The 21,547-nt window shown below is 37.5% G+C and overlaps 1 protein-coding gene across 1 annotated transcript; it reads right to left on the bottom strand.

Annotated features, from left to right (window-relative positions):
* Positions 1-1,271: 1,271 nt before the first annotated feature.
* On the bottom strand, positions 1,272-8,805 carry LOC104232520 (DNA-directed RNA polymerase II subunit RPB7). The gene is made up of 7 exons (XM_009785741.2): positions 8,445-8,805; positions 5,180-5,345; positions 5,043-5,093; positions 3,190-3,255; positions 3,025-3,093; positions 2,131-2,220; positions 1,272-1,726 (listed from the first exon to the last, which is right to left on the bottom strand). Exons 1-6 carry the CDS (start codon positions 8,558-8,560, stop codon positions 2,155-2,157), a joined length of 534 nt encoding a protein of 177 aa, XP_009784043.1. The 5' UTR covers positions 8,561-8,805; the 3' UTR covers positions 1,272-1,726; positions 2,131-2,154.
* Between the last annotated feature and the right edge of the window lie 12,742 nt (positions 8,806-21,547).

Here is a 21,547-nt window from a genome sequence, read left to right as displayed (position 1 = left end):
ATTAATTTGAAATATATATATAAATTATTTTTACAATATTAGTTATAAATATATGATTATTAATTAATGTATATTCACGAAAAGATACACATCTTCAATATCAAATATAATATCATTTATACTTATAAAAAATTATAGGCGTATATTTATTATATTAAATTTTAAGTTTTGATAAATTACTTAATTTAAAATTAATTTAACTGTGTAAATACACTTGTGCAACCAAACAGTAAACTTGTAATTACATTGTAACGACTATGACAAACAAACAGGTCGTCGTAATTACACAACTGTATAATTACTAGGTTGTGTAATTACTATCATAATAATTAAACCAATTTCAAAACAGACCCCAAGTCATACCTTTAGGCGCAATTGAAAAATAAGACAGAGGTAGCATTTTTTTTTATAATTTTAGAATAACTGAAAAACTTTTATAAGTATTACTCCCTCCGGTTCACAATAAGTGACCAATTTGCTTTTTTATTTTGATTCAAAATAAGTGTCCAGTTATGTAATCAAGAAAGAATTCAATTTGTTTTTACAAAATAACCCCTATGTACATATCCCTAAAAAGTTTTCTTACTCCTTACATTAAATGTTTAATTAGGGGTAGTTTAGTCATAGTAGGTATTTTTGTATAAAATTTAGTATTTTCTTATTGAGCGTATTAAAAGCAAATTGATCAATTATTGTGAACCGGATGAAGTATTCTACTAAATGATTGCTTCTTTCCCAAAAAGGAATAATGGAGCTCGCGAGTCACGACGGACAAAAACACTATATTATTTATGGAACTGCAAAATCACTTCTTCAAATGTTTTTATAAACAAAACTACCTATTTAAAAATTGACAATAACGTATCAATAATAAAAACCTTTTTGCGTGAACAATAAAATCCTTCGATAAAAAAATGTTCAAAAGTAGTTGAAACTCGATTATTAAAGAATGATCTGTTTCACTCTTCAAATATATAATAGCATAAACGGGATCCAAAAAGTATCACTTTACTTGTATATACAATTTTCTGAAATTTCTAAAAAAAAAAAATCAAATATATCTAAATAATCAAAATTAAGTTTTGATATGATGTTTTTAACTTCTTCTGTTTTGGTTTTTAATTATTTTTTCTATCATAATTTTGTATAATATGTAAGTCAAAGTTCAATGTAAAATGATGCCTAAAATGGTAACATATAGAATAGAAAGTTAATACGTAATCAGAGACTGGGCCTGCAGGACAATTTCTCCTTAATCCCTCGCCCCAAACTTTTGCTTGTCAATTTGTTATAATGTCAAATGGAATAAAACAACAGCACGTACCTACACAATAGCAAGTTGTACATTTGTTCCCAGAGAGAAAATTATGGCAATAATCTACAGAAATGCTGGTTTCAAGCACATACTTGTGCAAAATGATTTGAAAGTGCCCACACAAGGTTATTATAAAAGGTGAGACAATCCAATCTCATCCAGCAAAACATATTGCCTCAGCCATTTGAATATCAAATTATTACATACTGCAGGTCGACAAAGAAAATTAGTGCATATGATTACGTTGATCCGCCAGATAATAAGCACAGCTGAAGAAAACGTTACACCACGGCTTTGCTACTCTGTAACAAGATCTTGCAGTCTTCAACATAAGCACTTGGAATACATAGTACTTCTTCCCACTCTAAGCAACAGCTTGCATCAGTTCATCAAGAGTTGCAAATACAAATGCTATAGAAGAAAATAAATCATTTGATTAATTAGATCAAGCGATATGGAAGATAATAGTATAGAAGAATTCAGTGTAGAATGATATACTCCATAAGTAGAAATAAACGACTGAACAAACTCTGAATCTATACAATACAGCAAAAACTGGCCAAGAAGCTAGGGAAAATTTCTGAACAAACTAAAACCAATTTTAGGCAATATACTTTAACCGAACAAACTTAAAATCAATTCCGAGCATTGGGCGACATACTTTAGCCAGTAGCTATGAATTTTTTTAAAGATTTAAACAATAAATTACATGAAGCTTCCAATAAAATAATTAAGCCACAAACATCATCTCTCCTAAACGCTTGTACAGGAATCAGCATCGCAAGTTATAGCTTACCGCTTGAACATAAACTTACAAGGTAAGACAAAAGGGCTGCATATCAAGCATTTGCGCCAGGATCACTGATCACACCAAGGAAATCATCCTTTATTGTACCGATGCAGAACTGCAAAAGAGATGGGAAAACCAACAGATATGAGGGAGGCAACAAATGTCCATGTATGACGTAACACAAGCAAATGTATAACTCGCATAAGTCCTTGTTTTCGCTTGAAGTTATTATGTTCTTAATTCTTCATGTAAGGTTCCCTCATTCTGGTGTCAAGTTTCACTTTTGTGCATTGATTATATCAGCAGCATTCTTGTTACTTTGATAACAATCGTAATGAAAATATTTTTTCACGCTATCCATATATGCTCCATTTCTTGGAAGAACCCCAACCTGCACAGTTCTCTTGGTCTCAAGAGCTAGTGATTCAGTCACATAACTAATCAGAACACAGTTTGGCATCTAGATACCCTTAATGAGTAAATGTAATGTACACATGCAGACATGCTAAAAGTCTTATACATTGTATCTCAACAGTGTGATGCCTTATTTTGTTTGGGACTATTGGTCATGAGTAACAAGCATAACAACGGCAAGATAATAAGAAAATGAAGCGAAAGGAACATTATGTAGCAGTAGAAATCTTACAATAATAGAATACAAGAAAAGAGGTCATGACTCGATAGTCGATTAGTCGATATTAAAAAACTAGCAGTGTCATAGACTGTAACAGCCATTTGTCAAAACCAATAGGATCATCTTGAGAATTTTAAATCTCGCAGGCAGTGATTCCCGCCCCCTTCCTCCCAAAAAAAAAATAGAATGGGCCATCTTTATATACACAGAGATGAACCAGAATTTCAGGGCATCACTCAAGATTTCTGAAATTTCACAAGGTTATAAGGCAAGTCAATAACATACAATTTCTGTGGCATCAACACGAGTTCCAATGATCTTCAATCTAACTTCACTCTCCTTCTGAATTTTGACCTGAAAAAGATGAATTAATCAAATCACTTAAACATCACAGGCTGAAAATTTCTTAAAAGGAAGAGAAAGCTTGGTGAAGCATGAAAATTTTCATACGGAGCCATCGGAAGTTGTATAATTTGGTACATCTCCTGACTGAAACTCCATGTCATCTGGTATCAACTGCACGAAAGCCAAGGGTCACACACAAAAAGAGATAGACAAAGGCCAAAGTATAAGCTTTTACATGCATCAAATAGCCTGATATATATGGCCATTATAGACAGAAAAGGACAGATCCTTTATTTTTTTCAATATACTATCTCTTCAACACATACATCTCCAAAATAGAAAATGGTATTCCCTCCGTTTCAATTTAGATGATGTAGTTTGACTTGGCAAAGTTTAAGGAAAAAAAAGACTTTAGAAACATGTGGACCTAAAAGCTTAAGGAACAAAAGCTTTGTGAGGCCATGACATTTGTGTGGCTATAAAAGCTTTTCATTAAGGGTAAAGTGGGTAAAATGAAGAGTTTAAAGTTAAATTGTTTCTAAATATAGAAATATGTCATTCTTTTTGGAATGTACTAATAAGGAAAGTATGTCATTGGAGGGAGTAATAATTAGGATTCATTAAAGAAATCGAGAATCCATGCATGGGACATGAAACCCTTCCTGCATGAGGCACTAATATATTTTAACGTCTAATTATCAGGAATCATTCAAATTAAGAACAAAAGTTCGTTGCTTTTTCTTTCCATATAATTCAATTGAAGCTGCAGCCCTATCCATCTATCCATTTGATCCAACTTTATTTGTTCCATTCCAATAATTCTTATGCGGTTTTATACCCTTTACCTATACATCACCTACAAAGATACTCAATTAATAATAAGCAAGAAACATAACACAAATAAAAACAACTATAGTGGCCAAATAGCATAGACTTTCCAGAAAATGGGCCAAAATCCACAAAGGTCACACCATAGTGACTCCACATCATTCTACTGGTACTGTAACTACTAGAAGAGCGTCACAACCACCAAATTACAATAGAGAGAAGCATTGTGCATTCATTTCAAATAACTTTCAAGTGTATTTCTGTTCATGCCAATCTAAAATGACCAACTGAACTGAAAAGAAAAGAAAAGAAAAGGAAAGGAAAGGTAAGGTATTGGGCTCCATGTCCTGCTCATTCTATTCTCAAGATAAGATAAATCGACTTTGAAAGTATCCTCCAAAAGCTTAGCACAAATTTTAATCAATACAAAATACATGGTCAATAATCATTTGCATATATATACACACATTTGTTCTCCATCCAACAAAAGTGACAAGTTCAGAATACAATATCATGTATCCACTGTCCCAACAAAAAGTGACAAGTTCAGAATACAATATCATGTATCCACTGTCCCAACAGAAGTGATAAGTTCAAAGTACAAGAGTCAAACTAATGAATAGTCAATCTCAATTCAAATTATTTAAATATCAAAATAGTCATTAAAAAGAACCCTTTCGAATCACCAAATTTAAATAGGTCATGTTATTAGCAAAAGGGGGCATGCTACTTCCCAGTTCAATGATAACTTTTAACTAGAGATCCCCTTTACTCATAAAAAATAAATAAAACTATAAACTAGAGATTCAGATTAGAATAACCATTTGATAAGACGATTCCTTTTCACTATTAACTCCTCCAATCGTTTTACTGAATTAGCACAAAGGAAACAAGTATACAGGACAAAAAAAATTAAAGAACCTCCATTTTACCTTTCAAATTCTAACTGTTGTGTGACAAAACTAGCACAATAATGTTTTGTAAAAGAAATATGTGCCACACGTAATTAACCTGTGAATAGAGCAGAATATGTGCTAGTTTTATGCCAAGCTAAGATAATGGACCTCAAAAATCACGAAGAGAGCAATATATTCCGGTGTTTAACATTCTAGAATAAAGAACCAACTCACATGGTTTGAAACGAAAATCTGCACAGGCCCTGCTTCAGCAAAAAATCCCATCTGCACTGATCCACAATAGTAAAATATCTACAGGTAGAGAAAAAATCTGTTAAACTAACTTTCATTTAAGAAAAAAAATATCTTACCTTGTTAACCATGGTTACAACGGCTTCCAAAATCTCACCTTTGAAAGGTCGAAATACAACACATTGATACTTCACCGGGAAAGTAACAAAACCAGTTCCATCACGAATTAGACCTTTACCGACGCTTTCAATCCCAGTAATGGCCACAATGAAACCGTGCCGACCGCTGAAGAATCCAAATATCTCAGGAATCAATATAGCATAAATATTGAGCTGAACACCAAAAAGAGAAATTAAGTCCATGGATGCTAAAAAGTGCCGCATCCCCTACTACTTTGCAAAATTGGTGCAGAGAGTATACCAACATTTACAAATGTATATAGTTTAATAAATAAACATATATATGTATATAGATATAAATAATACATACTTTCATATACGGAAAAGGTCCAAATTCGGCCATGTACTATCCTAGATTGTTCAATTTTTCCCTCCATTACAGTTTTGGTCCATTTATGCCTTGTCGACAGCAAATTGTCTGCTCCATTGTAAATGGATGTACTCCACATGTCAAACTTTTCAAGAAAAAAGGTCCCAGTTTACCCGTTAACTTTTTTGACTATGAATCTAAATTATTCTCAGGTAGGAGCTGAGCTCCGTCTGGAGTCACGGGCAAAAACGGACTTTTTCATAGCGGCAAGGGTAATATTAAGCCCAGTAAAAATTTCGTAAGGCTTTAAGACTTTAACGTGCGCCACTTCGATTTAAGATAACGTTTTTCTTGCCAAGGCTAACCAAGGACGAGCAAAATATTATACAGGCATTGTATGAAGTGCATAATGATATTTGGAAATAATTGGCTTGGGCAGAGGATCACATGAAGAGAAAGAGAAGAAAGAAAATTTTAAGGCAATGTTACAGCATCAAGAATCGAATGTTACACTATTGCCAGGAAAAAAAATCGAGGCAATACTGCAGCATCCAAAAGATCGAATGTTGCAGCATTCAAGCAATTCTATAAAAGGGCCATCTCGGTCAGCCTTCATTTTTGAAGCTAGGCATGGTTCCTTGCGAGGTTTTTCACCAGAAATTTCCTTCCAAACATAAAATTTAACTGGAAATTGTTGATTTATGATAGATTAAGTTTGTTAATATGAATCTTAATATCCAAATGTGGATTCTTTCTAGAATCTTCATCTTCCCAAAGAATCTTCAAAGTTGGGAAATTTCAAGATTTGTCTACAAAAAGGTAACCTCGCTACTCCATTGTTATATATCGTGTTCTAATAAGCTTATAGAACATGTTTATAGAATAAAATTGGAGCTTAAATAGAGATTGTTTGAACCCTAGTTATGGGTCTTGGAAATTGATTTTTGGGTAGAGAAAACGGATGGTTTGAACCCTAGTTATGGGTCTTGGAAATTGATTTTTGGGTAGAGAAAACGATGAATAATGATGGGTTGATCTGAATTGTGTCGTTTTGATTTTCTAATGAAGCGACTAGATTCATAAGACATATAATGAACGGATTGGAGTTAGAAAACGAGAATCAACATCCAAAGGAAAAATGTGGATTTCTCTTGAATCTTTAGGAATTAAGCATAAATGTTGAACATTTAGTTGATTGAATTGGCGTTGTTGTGATATGATGTTGATGAACATTAATTCATATGTGTAGATACAAATCATTTGTGTCGAACAACTTGTTCTTAGACAATTGGAGATAGCGCTAAAGAATAGAAGGGCATATCCAAGGTATGTTGAGCCGAACCTTTACCTAGCATTGTTTTTCTGAAACTCCACGTCTTTCGACGCATATCTACATGTCTAGGTTTTTTTTTCGAAAACGTAAATATATGATTGTATGGTACAAGTAATCATGCATTATCCATATATGTTGAAATGAAAATACGCAAATGCTATGTTTCACAAAGTGTTATGACTATATGCATTTTCAAGATTTCAAATGAACATGACAATATGATTTTCAAATGAAAATGACTGAATTATGAATGTTTCACGTTTTAAATGAAAAGGAACATTGTGTTAAAGTTTTCCATGAATATGAATATGACTATAGCTTTCAAATGATGAATGCAAATGGCTACGAAATGAAAAGAGAATGTTTGTGGCTATTGAGCCTAATTTATAGATTATGTTTAAGGGCCAAAGGTGTCAACTACTATGAAAGGGCCAAAAGTGCCAATGCTTTTATAAAAGGGCCAGAGGTGACAAATAATATAAAGATATATTGAGAGTATCTTTAGAGAGCCGAAAAGGTATTGGTAAGTAAATCGAACACCCAAAACTACACCTTCGGTTGTAGAAATCTAGTCGTACCGTGGTTTGGACTGGACGATTAGATACTACGGTTGTACCGTGGCTTGGACTGGACAACTGAAATTGCTAGCAAACTAATATCGATCCACACGGCATTGTGATGAGATGGCTTAGCCGATAGGGCTGAGATCAGACTGCATGCCGTTCACATGGTGGTTTAACAAAATGTTGGTAACTAATGAACTGCACCAAAAGTTATAAGTTTCTTTACAAATTCAAACTTTATTATGGATTATGAAATGATTTCAATTGCTAAGAGGATCTTTTTATGAAAATGTTGATGAAATTGATTACTGTTTTAATTGCATAGTACCTCTTCATGTTCCCTTTGTATGTTCTTGTCCTATTTTTATGTGAGGGAATTGACGATGCATAAGAGTACTTTTCAGTATGTACTTATGTCTCTTTGGCTGCAAAGACGGATCTAGAATTTTAAATTTATGGGTTCCTACACAAATCTTAAGTTAATATACAATAATAACTGGAATAACGAACTGGGTTCCAAGCTAAATATTCTTATATATTTAATGAATTTTTCAATACAAATACCGGATCTAGACAAAAGTTACTAGATTCACGAGAACCCGTATCTAACTCATTGGATCCGCCCCTGTTTGGCTGGGGTTGATACTTTTGGACGGCGTGGATCACCCGATACTTTCCTAGTGGGTATCTTAGAGTCTAGTGATTTCTGCATTTAAATAATCCTTGTCATAGAAGCTCCGGGTACACTGTGTATAAAATATAGGCATGGTAAACATGAAATTATGTATAAGGTTTTGAAAGGTTTGGGGCGTGACAATTAAACCAAAACTTAACCCATGCCAAAGTTGCTCAATTTCAGGGGTCGATTTTACCCTTTTCCCTTTCATATATACAGACTTCTGAGTTGAAAGCAGTGCACTCGCACCTGATGTCAAAGATTGGACCCTAACATGCACAAAAATAATGTTGATTTGAGAATAAATTAGGGTTTAATCAAACCTGCAAGTTCCTTCGACATCTTTCATGAGTTTTGAGACGAGCTTTTCCCGAAGGTCACGGCCAAAGTGACGAGGATGCAGCTGCATGTTTCTCTCCAATACTATGTGAAAAAACATGTCTGCTTTCAAGAGAGAGTACAGAAAGCAGAAGCTACAATTGGCGTATGTCGTCTTTATGTGCGACGGTTGAGCGAGAAAGCGAGGTGAAAGTGACCGTCTGCGAAGAACAAAAGAGGCAAGAAGATTTACTAATGTTACTTTGGGCTTGGGAAAAGATCTGCTGGTCGGGTTATGTGAGATCTGGGCCCAATGGAGAACTCTCACTCTCCCAAGTTTTTTTCCCCTTTTTCAAACATACTCTCAAGTTAAATCAAGGGATGTTATGAATACATTGAATTTGTGAATGTCCAACAACTCATTCATGAACCATTTAGGATAATACATGAATATATTTATTACACTCATTTAATATCTTATAACTCTCAAGTAAATTATACACTTATATACAATGTTTCTGATTCTACAAAAGACATCAATAAGATAGACTTGAATATAATTTGATAGAAGAAAAGTTTTATCTATATTCCTTGGTTTATATTGCTATTATTTTATAATATATTATCAACACGAGTTGCTCAAATCATAGTTACTTTGCCTGCTCCACGGGGCTCTAATTTCATTCCCGTCTTTTGAAGTTGAGTCTACTTTTTCATCCGATATGTATTTACAGTTTTATTCTTAGCAACTTTTTAATATATATATATATATATATATATATAAGCTATACGGTAGAAGGCTATTAACTTTGATTTTGTGCCGGTTTCAATTTTGAATGTATGTTCCACTAATTGCTATCTGATCCTAGTTTAGTCTTGGTAAAGATAAAGTATACAATCATCCGTTAAATATTTAATATAAAGAATTAGCATATTAGTTAGAATAAAGATGAATTTTTTTTTCTCTCTCTCCATGTAACCATGACTATATATGCTTTTGAATTAATACCCGTTTCTTCATTTTTTATTTCAAAAATTTTTATTTTATTTTGTAAAATTTGCACATGGATGAGGATATTTATCGTATTAGTTTACTGCCACGATCTAAAATTCACTAGTCGTGATGGTACCTAACCCAAACCGCTAGGTAAGCCAACTAATAACTATCTAATTTCAATAATATTAATAAGATAATTAAACAAAGGAATTATCTGAATCTTATACATTTCTCAAGGACTGGTAATACAAATCATGAGCTTTTAAGAATAGAGTTTACAAGGCTGATATGAACTAAATACACCTTCTATTTGAAAAGTACATAAACAGAATTTTAAAGTCTAAGGCTACCATGAACAAGAGGCAGCTACAACAAGGATGCAGGTACAACTTCCAATCTAGCTCACATCGGACACAGCAACATCGACATCCGAAATCTGCACGCAATATGCAGGAAGTGTAGTATGAGTACAACCAACTCCATATACTCAAGAAATAACAAACATAACCTTAGGTTGAAAGTAATGACGAGCTGGAACATGGTCGGGTCCAACACCAATAGCCAATCAACATTTTATAACAATGTAGAGCATATAAATAATGAAGCAATTCAAAAGTAAAATACTTAGCTTTTTCACAATTTTTCGAAAATAATTCCGTTTTTCAAGAATAACAGTGAAAACACGAATTCTTTACTGAAATTGTCGAAAAATATGAGATAGTTTGAAAATTATAATTTTTCCAAAATCCTTTTCACAATAGATGAGATGCTTCATTTTTTTTTCAGATAGCAAGTGTGAGATACCCCTCTACGCCCACATATCAATGTGTGTAAAAAAGTCATGAATGATGTGATAGCGTACAACATGATAAAAAATACATCTCTATGTTGTATGTCATGTGTGCATGCCAATGTCATGTATCTCACAGATGAATCATGTACTCATACTCTCAGAGTACTCAATCTCACTGCCTCATACTTTCCACTTATCATGATCAACCACTCGGTACTGTATATGGCCAATACGGCCTAGGAAAATCCATCCCGGAATATATACAACACTGACTATAAGTCACCCAGTACCAAGGAAAAAGGGCAATCCAACCCCTGTAGAGAAATCCATCTCCAAGTATTAAGTACTTCGAACAAATCCATGTCTAGAGAAATCCATTCCTCAATAGTATCATCCGCGCTCACTGGGGGTGTGTGCAGACTCCGGAGGGGATCCTTCAGCCCAAGCGCTATCATAAATCAATATAATCGCTGCGGCGTACAGCCCGATCCCATAACTGTCACTCATAATCATGCTCTCAGCCTCACTCAGTCATCAAGCTCTCCAGTTTCACCATGGGCTCATAATGTCATGAAGGCTAACCTGGAACAATGATATGATGTATCAATAAATAACAACTGAGACTGAGATATGATATGAATACATGAATATGACTGAGTACGAAATATCAATGAAATCGGTGAGATGACCGCACGAAAACGACCACTATGGGTCCTAACAATATCAACATAAAGCCTAAACATGATATCTAGCATGATTGACAGCTCAATTACTTTATCACATGGTGAAAACATAGATATCAACAAAATAGGGCCACTATACAGTGCCATGGAAACAACAAAGTCATAATTCACAGGGTACACACCCACACGCCCGTCACCTAGCATGTGCGTCACCTCATCATCAATCTCATAGCATGCAATTCGGGATTTCATACCCTCAGCACTAAGTCTAAAAGAGTTACTTACCTAGAACAAGCCAATTCTAATACAGAGCAAGTCAAGCGATGCTCCAAAATGCCATCACGCGCGTAGCGACCTCCGAACGGCTCAAAACTAGCCAAAGCAACTCAAATACATCAAATAAAGCCCCGGGAAATAATTTAAAATGATAAAGATCGAATCCTTAATCAAAACCCAAAACCAGCAAAAAGTCACACCCGGTCCCGCGCCTCGGAAACTGACCAAACTCACAAAATCCGACAACCCATTCAATTACGAGTCCAACCATACTAGTTTTACTCAATTTCGAATCCGAATCGATGTTCAAAACTTAAAAATTCACTTTATGAAACGTTAGGCAAAAATTCCCAAATTTCACTTTGAAATCATCAATCAAATACCAAAAACGAAGATGGATTCATGAAATATAACCAAAACCGAGTAGAGAATACTTACCTCAATCCATATGGTGAAAATTGCCCAAATCCGAGCTCCCCAACTCAAAATATGACCAAATGAACAAACCCTTATTTTATATATTTTTTTGCCAGTTATTCTGCCTCGTTTCTCGTGCCTAACAATCCCGAAACTTGCTTTTGATGCTTCCAATGGATTTCCTGTGAAATTTTAATCAAGTTAGGCTTTTGAATCACTTCATATAATGAAGGAGATATATTGGTTCCAATATTTACAAATAGTGCAGATTGTTAAATAAAAATTCAGTGACAATTTCGTAATTAATCTGAAAAATCTGGCAACCCAAATTCTTAGTTAAATGACCATAAATTCCTCATACAATGTCCAAATTGGACGATTCTTTTTGCTATAGATCCATAATTATGATACGGATCTAATGCTTCAATCAAAATAGAAATCAGAACTCATTTGTTTAATATGATACCATTTATGCTTGAAGAAACGACGTCGAAACATAAGAAAAATGAGCGCAATGCAACCCAAATCTATCCAAAACTCACCTGAGCCCCTCGGGACCCCGTACGAGCATACCAATAAGTTCTATAACATAACATGGACCAACGCGAGGCCTCAAATCATGCATAACAATATTGAAACGACGAAACGCGCCTCAAATCAAACTTAATGAACTTTCGACTTCTAAAAACTAGCGCCGAAACATATCAAATCAACTCGGAATAAACTCAAATTTTGCACCAAGTCACATTTGATATTACGAGCCTGCTCCAACTTTCGGAATCGGAATCCGACCCCGATATTATCACGACCCCAAATACCCCGGTCATGATGGCGCCTATCACAGTACTAGGCAAGCCAAACCAACACTTACCATAACGAATTCCTTTTATAAAATTATTTTTCTAAAACCAATTAAGTCTCAAAGCTTTCATAATTAAAATGAATATTCAACAGAAATATGCGGAAAACGGTATGAAATACACTAACACAGCTTGAATTCGGTGTCACTAGTCATGAGCCTCTAAATACAACCAAAACACTATCTAGGTAGTACAATATGAGTCTGAAATACAAAACACTAAGATATGAAGGAGGAAGGCAGGGCTTCAAACACCGTGCAACTACCTTGCGATCTCCGGTAAAGCTTTGAGAGTGTTGGATGCTCTCACTCTGATGCTCGGGCACCTGGATCTGCACACAAGGTGCAGGGAGTAACGTGAGTACGCCAACTCAGTGAGTAACTAACGTAAATAAGGTCTGAGTGCAGTGACGAACAATTAAAGATCATATAAGAGTTTTCAACAGAAATATCAAGTCAAAATCAGTAGTAGCAGTTACCTCATAAAACTTCAATTTCAATTAAAATACTTTAAAATCATTTATTCAATATTTTTCAACAAAGGCTCAGTATAAAAGAAGAGTGAAAGCAGGAAAATGTCATAAACAGGCCTCTCGGACAAGGTATCACTCATAAGTATAGCCTCTCGAGCAAGCCTCTCAGTCACTCGTGACTCATCCCTCGACAATCAGTACTCACACTCAGCACTCCGGCTCAATAGATATCTCATAATAATAACAGTGATAACTGTTGCGGCGTGCAGCCCGATCCATAGTATATAGTCAACTACGCTCACTGGAGGTGTACAAACTCTGGAGGGGCTCCTACAGCCCAAGCGTCATATCCCTGCGGCGCGCAGCCCAATCCATAATATATACTCCCTCTGTTCCAGTTTATGTGAACCTATTTCCTTTTTGGTCCGTTCCAAAACGAATGACCCCTTTCTTAACAATTTAGCTTAAACTTATAATTCTACCCTTAATGAGAAGCTTTTATAACCACACAAATACTCTGAGCCCCTTTTTGATTTGTTTAGGACCACAAATTCCAAAAGTCTTTATTTTTTCTTAAACTCCGTGCCCAGTCAAATAGGTTCACATAAATTGGAATGAAGGGATAAATATATATATAATATCGTTGCGGCGTGCAGCCCAATCCATAATGTATATATAATCCTCACCATTAGGTCCTCAACCTCTCTCAGTCATTAACCTCACGGCCACTCGGGCATATCACTGAAAATCAGGGAAATCAGCCCAAACAATTTTCATATATTAAGAAGTAGAGTGATGAAACCGGATTTAAGCAATAAACAAGTAAAACATGACCGAGGATATGCTTTCAAATAAATAGAGTGAGGAAAGTAGTAAAAATACCCCTAAGGGTCTAAACAGGTCGACACAAGGCCCCAAACATGGCATACAACCCAAAATATAGTATCAATCTTTAAAATATGGGATATCATAAGATTTCAAATCAAATACACGGCTTAATAGCCGCTACGGGATGGACCTAGCCACAAATCCCTACCGGTGCACGCCCACACGCTCGTCACCTAGCATGTGCGCCACCTTATTTATCAAAACAATACGAAATACCTGGGTTTTTGATCGGGTCCAACCCTACACCACTACAAAGTGGCAAGAGCGGTCGATGCAACTTTTACCCGAGATGGTCGGGATCGAATCCACAGGGAGCTAGATTGATTGGGATTTGGATTCATATCTAAACTAGCAGTGTGTAGTGCTCTTAATTACTCTTTCAATCATAATTGTTATTTGTTACTTCTAATTTTATACTAATGAGATGCTAAATTAGACTAAGAGTGAATGCTTGTAAGGTTTTCTAAATGATTAAAGAGGAACTAGGGAAGTGACTTTCTCCTAGGTGAATATTTGACGAGATCTAAGGCCTAAGGCAAAGTTGTTATGTTGGGGATTGCGATATAGCCAATGCATAGAACTACTCACTCTATACCTCTCGGTAGCTTGAGTGACTTTGCCCTAATTGACTTTCTCAAGAGCAATTGGGTATCAAAAATTGTGCAAGCAATATAGGCTCAAGTCGGGTATTACTATCCTATCTTAAGGTTTAACCTTTTAATTGGGGCTATCAATCTCTTGGTTACACCACAATTCCTTATTGGACTGATTTTGCTAGACTCAAACTCTCTTTCTCAAGAAGAGCCCAAGTCAAGTAGGCACAAATTAGTGTTTGCAACCACTAACTCAACATGGAAAACACAAATCGGTCCATATATCAACTGCCCATAAACATCTAAGCCTTAAATCAAAAGACCCATCAAATACCCACACTAGGATTGAGCCACAACCCTAGATAATGGATCTAGCTACTCATAATAATGGAATAAAACAGATAAATAGATGAAGAATAACCCATATAATTTGATTACAAACTAAGAAATTGAAGATTCAGTGTTAAACTAGCTACAAATTACTCAAAATGGAACAAAACCGTCGTTCGCGTGCTCTGGATTCTAAAAGATGCCCTAAAAATGTGAAAAGAAAGTATTTATACTAGGCCGAATTTTCTGGACAAAAATACCCCTGACAGAGGTCTTGCGGACCGTGGAAAATGCACCGCGGCCACGATGAGGCTTTTTGGCTTGACTTTTCACTCTCTGAATCTGGCCACCGCGGACCGCATAAAATGCTCCGGGGCCGTGGTGGCTTCACTGCGGTCTGCACAAAATGCTCCACAGACTGCACTGGCTTCAATCGTCCAAACTCCTAACTCTCTGAATCCCCACTACGCGGATCGCATAAAATAGATTGCAGCCGCGAGAAATCCTCTACGGACCGTACTGCTTTAAGCTCCAAAAGTGCACCTCTCTAAACTCATCCACCGCGGACCACAATAAATGGTCTGCGACCGCGGTGGGTCTGCTGCAGCTGTAGTGGATTTTTTGCTGCAGCAGTTCCTTGATTTGTTCTTGGTACTTGTGCATGTTTCACTTCTTTTTGAGCTGGTTTTGACTACTTGTCACTTTTTTGACCAAACTCTGCAAACAAGTACAACATGTAAGCCTTTGGGACTATTTGTATACATTTTTAATCCAAAACTCAAGTAAAAAGGAGTGTAAAATGAACTAGAATCCCTAGTTATCAACTTCCCCAAACTTAAGTTTTTGCTTGTTCTTAAGCAACTAAAATAAGTCCCACCTCCTTAAGAGTAAAACCAAGAAAATTCAGCTGACCTAAAGTGACCTCATCTAGCATCAATTAGGACTAACAATTGCCCTCAAATCAAATGAATCATTAACAACATTCAACCTTTCAAGCACCATGGTTTTAGTGCGACACAAGAGCATCAAGAGTTAACTCAACCCATCAAGGAAACTCTTTCTACTACTTTGGTCATTGTGGAACCCAAACTCATACTCCTCAAATCTCCATAAGCAAACCTCACTTTTAGGTTGTAGCACTTATAACGAGGATTGTGGGAAACACACTCATCTCTCTCAAAGAAAGGTCACAAGTTCGGCTCTAAGTACTATAAGCTTGCCCCTTATGTGAGTCACCACTAATGTAAGCTTCATTCAACTCAAAATTATATAGGGCTTTTATGGAGATATAGTGAAGGCTTTTGGTTCAGGGTAGGAAATATTTGGTCTAAGTAGGTTCCATCTTCCCTTAAGCACTTCATTTGCTTCATTTTGGCACACATTCTCTCGACTTTTTGAGTCATTTACTTCTTTCTTAGGGATTAGAGAGAGACATTGTCATTTTTTCTTGTTCATTTCAAAACTTTTCTCCTTTCTAAACTTTCCACACCTTTTATCTCTTTACTTTTATTGAATCCCTTCATTTCTTCTACATTGTTCATTCTTTTTGACTTTTTTTGATTTTCTTTCTTTTTCATTGCCTTTCCTTTTCTTCATTTTGTACCTTTTATCACTTTGTTGCATTCCTCCTCTCTCCCCCCAAACTTATGCTTTTGCCTTGTGCTAAGGAAAGATCGGCTGCCAAGAGAGGGTATTTTTAGAACGGATAAAGGCTTATATCATGGTCTTTGAAAGAAAAAGGGTTATGGCTCAAAAGGGTTGACTAGGGATATTATCATTGGTAGTCTATGGAAGTTTTCAAGATATCATTCGGATCAAGGAGAGCCTATAATCACTTCTCAAGTCAAACTACACTTAGGATTTCTCCTAGATAAACATTCAGGGCAAGTTCTAGACTAATGGCATAGGACTTGGACTTGCAATTCAAATTCTCACCACACAAGCTATAGGATTGCTAAAGAGATAGAGTCGGGGGCCCACAACAATCTTAGCTAAGATTTGAGCAACATGAATGGTCCCGAAAAACCACTTGATGATTATCGACCAACACAAGAGTTTCAAGGTCTTTTACCATCCTATACACAACAATTTGTTTTTGACCATAAGATCAAAGGCAAATGTGTTAGGCCCAAGTAAAGTTTTGCTTGAGGCACTATTACTCATTAGCTACTATTTACACAAAAACAAAAAGAAAACATACTCAAACCCTTAAGAAGGTTGTCATGTCATCCATCATCGGGAAGAGCCACCCGGTTCACACAAATTCCACCTTTGGAAAGATCTGTGACTTTAAGAAAACCAAAGGCTTATTGCACACAAAACTCAAAATAAGAAGCTACGAAAATGAAGTAAGAAGCTATGAAAGAAAATGCGGAAAGTAAAATGAATATGTACAATAGGGGGTTTAGAGGAATATACATAAGGGGGAAATGAATATAACATCAGAAAGTAACTTTATATACAGACCAAGGTTGCAAAGTACGAAAAATGCAATAAACTAGTAATATTATATACATACCAAAAGTGAAAAGAAAGTAGTATCATATTTACAGCCCAATGTCATCAAAATAGGCTACCCCCTCAAATGAAAGCTAGCATTGTCCTCAATGCTAACTAACCAAAAATAGCTCAATAAAAGATAGAGAGTAAAGAGAAACTCCATATTGGCCCTCCGTCTACATGGGGTCATGAGCTTAAGTCCATGGGTCATGTGACTGCTCGGGAACCTGTGACAGGATCCCGATTCCCTGTGTCTGCACTGGGACCTGAGACTGCTCTGGGGCCTAAGGCTGGCTAGAGGAACCTCCCTGCGGGTCCTCCAACCTATCACTACATCATCAGCTCGGGGGATCACCCTCTTCCTCTTTGCTGGACTCTCCATATCCTACTCCGGCTTAGGCTGGGCTGCTGGAATCGAGTCATGCAATAGCAGCTCCAATGGCAAGTGATCAGCCTTCAGTTTATCCACTTCGACCCTCAACTCCTTCACAGACTCCTTTGATGCTCGAGTCTTTCTCAACTTTTTTGTTTCCTTTGCCAGCTCTTTTAGTGCTTTTCCATGAGTACCTACAGCATCTAATATCAACTTATGGTTCTCCAAGAGCTTCTTATGGTTATCCAGAAGCTCCTTAAGAGTCTCTTCCACTGAGGCTGGGACCTGTGGCTGTGGGGGTACAGACTGGGCTGCCACCAAGCTAGAAAGCACAAACAACTTAGAAGTAGCTGTCTGTTTGGCTCAAATGGTGGGCAGTCAATGGGTAGGCTAAGGATGAGGGGATATCTGGAACTGTGGAAGCAGAGGGTCCTGGGGCAATGTCTGGTGTAGTTGAGGGAGACTGAGAAGAAGCTACTACTACTACTGGCTCTTCAGACTGGACAGTAGAAGCAGTGGCTTTGCCTTTAGGATCTTTGGGGTTGTCATCACTCTTAAGGTTGTACCAGGAAAGGGGCGCCTTTGGTTTCACCTTCACATCAAACTTCCTTTTCTCCACCTCCTGGTCCTCAAAGTACATGGTCAGGAAATTTGGGAAGGGGTAAGATCTATCACCTTCATTCACCACCCTTGTAATCACCCTGGACAAAACATTCCTGATGTTGATCGGTACCCTGCCATGATAGAAGCCACCAATATAGCTCGGGAGATAGGCAAAGAATTCTCATGAGTGGTGGGGTCTAGCCTGCTGCAAACAAAGGTCTCCCACCCTTTCTCCTCGAAGTTCAGGGTTCTCCTAAAAATTTGGACTCCTGCTGTCAACCATGCTGGGGTGGTACCTGGAAGTGCCAAGTACTCTACTAACCACGGACAGGCATCCTCACCCAATGCTACCTTTTCTAGGTATAATGTTTCATCTTCCTCTGGAAAGCCCAAGTAGTCATTGATTGTCTTTCCATCAAACTTCACTGTCAAATTTCACACCTTAGTCACTTTCGTGCCCTTTTTGATGTGGGCAACATTAGCGTAGAACTCCTTGACTAGGTGCTCATTTGCCTCCTCAACATTGCCTGTGAAATAGTCCTAGCCCAGTCTCTCTCTGAATTGCCTCTTCACATTGGGGTTGTGAGGCATAAGATCCTTGTCAATGAATCTCCGTTCAAGTATCAACTTCCTCTCAGGCCACCACTCTCGAAATTTATGGTAAGCAATCTTACTGACAAATCTTATTTTCCACACCTCGGGGTTTCTAGTTCTCTCCATGCCCCTAGGTTGTGGCACACCCCCTCCCTCTTTATCTAGAACCTCATCATCGACGGGATCCTCTCCAGGTGATGAACCAGTAGGTGAAGTAGATGTTGCACTGTCACTGCCCTCAGCTGAGCCCTCAAACGACTCAGAAGAAATTAGAACTGAAGCTTGAGCAGTAGGAGTGCCCGGAGGTGTATCTCTCAATCTGTGCCTCTCCGGCCAGTCAGGAACATACTCTGGCACTAAATCGGAGTTAGATACCTCTCGGGAGGGCAAATACTCACTTCCTTCTAAATGGGAAGCAGCTCTAGCTGCAACCTTTATGGACTTTCTGGTGTCCTTAATTGCCTGCCGTACTTGGGGGGCTATTTGATCATTCCTCATCCCCTACCCCGGAAGGACTCTCCTTTGCCTTTCTGTTTGTCACCTCTGCCTCATGATTTAACCATTGTCTGCAAGGAGAATTCATTTAGTATTTGTTAGTATCAAAACCAGAAGGAGCAGTGAAGAGTATGATTGTAGACAATTGACAGTGTAAAGCAGAACTGCAGACCGCGGTCTATAAAAATGCAATGCGTCCACAAAGAGACCACCGCAGACCACACAAAATGGAATCGCGGTCCGTATTGAGGTGGGGGTCAGAATACCCACTCTCTGATTCAGGGCACTGCAGGCCTCAAGAATTGTAGTGCGGTCGCGGTAAGGCACCGCGGACCACAAAAAATCCACCACGGCTGCGGTCCTCAAACCTTACCTCTCTGATGTTTTACCACCGCGGTCCGCATAAAATAGCATCGCGGACCGTAGAGAGGCACCGCGAACCGCAGAAAAACCATCGCAGTCATAGTAAGCAAAACTTAGCAATACCAATCTAGGGTTTCAACATTCTTCTCATTTTTAGCCTAAATTCACATATTGTCAACCCACTAGGTGTTCAATCATCATTCATAGCTAATTAACCCTAATCTAAACAACTTATGCAACTGTAAGCTAAAAATTTAAACAAAAAGGAAAGAAGAAGACATAGAACTAACAAATTAAAAGAAAATAAAACACAATTAAAGACTAGGGCAAGATTAAAAGTACCAGTAATGAGATGCAACACAGATGAAAGTGAATCACTGATTGAATTTGTGCAGTTAGGCATGATGAACAATGCTTTTTTTTCTATTTAGTGAGCAAATGAGCGAAAAGTTTTAAATGAAGGCCTGGGGTCTTATTTATATAAAATGAACCTGGGACCCACTATACCTACCCACTGCGAACCACACAAAATGCACTGCGGTCTGCGGTACTCAAACATATGAAGCACTGGGGAGGCAGTCACTGCAGACTGCGAGAAATGCTCTACGGTCGCAGTAGGGCACTGCAGACCACATAAAATGCATTTCGGTCGCGGTGACAATCTTCAGAGAACCTCCACTTATTACCATTCAACACTGCAGACCGCAATGAGATTTTTCCCCCGCAACAAGGCCATTGCGGCCACGAAAAATGCATTGCGGCAGCAATCCAAACTTCAAAGAGTGCATCATTTTTCCACTTTGGTCCTGCACCGCATCAAAACAATCCTACACACATCTCACAACCAGTTAGACCAAAAACAAATCCTATACTAAAAAGAAAATCAAAGAAAAATAAAAAGGAAGACACATAGGTTACCTCCCAAGAAGCGTCTGATTTAACGTCGCGGCACGGTGCAGGTTACCATCAAATCACTTTAGATAGAGCAGTGCCACCACGTGGCTGTTATCAATCTTGCCAAGGTAGTGCTTGACTCTTTGCCCATTAACTCAGAACACCTCCCCATTTTTGTTTTTCAAGTCACGTGCACCAAAAGGAGTCATAAATACCATTTCAAAAGGTCCATTCCATTTCGACTTAAGCTTTCCCGGAAATAGATGTAACCGGGAATTGAACAAGAGAACCAAATCACCTACTTTGAACTCCTTGCCACGAGCATACTTATCATGAAGGTACTTCATATTGTCCTTATACAAGGACGAACTGGAGTAGGCATGGAATCGGAATTCATCAAGTTAAGTAAGCTGCTCTACACGAAGATTTGCTACCACATCCCATTCAAGATTCAGCTTCCTCAAAGCCCACATGGCCCGGTGTTCTAAGTCATCCAGTAGATGGCAAGCTTTTCCAAACACCAACCGGTATAGAGGCATACCAATCAGAGTCTTGTAAGCAGTCCTATAAGCCCATAGAACATCATCCAATTTCTTTGACTAATAGGTCCTATTTGCATTGACTGTCTTTGACAATATACTCTTGATTTTCCTATTTGAAACTTCAACTTGGCAACTCGCCTGAGGATGATAAGGAGTAGAAACCTTGTGATTGACACTATACTTTGCAAGCAAAGTGTCAAAAGCTCGATTACAAAAATGAGACCCTCCATCACTTATGATTGCTCGAGGAGTGCCAAACCTAGTAAAAATGCTCTTCTTGAGAAATGCAACAACACTCCGGGCCTCATTGTTGGGCAAAGCCACACCTTCAATCCACTTTGAAACATAGTCAACTGCCACTAGAATGTATGTGTTCCCACACGAACTAACAAATGGGCCCATGAAATCAATGCCCCATACATAAAAAATATCAACT

Source organism: Nicotiana sylvestris, chromosome 6 (genome assembly GCF_000393655.2).
Source record: "Nicotiana sylvestris chromosome 6, ASM39365v2, whole genome shotgun sequence".
Lineage (NCBI taxonomy): Eukaryota > Viridiplantae > Streptophyta > Magnoliopsida > Solanales > Solanaceae > Nicotiana > Nicotiana sylvestris.
The sequence above is the reverse complement of the archived record's forward strand: the minus strand, read 5'-3'. Positions and strand labels throughout refer to the sequence as shown.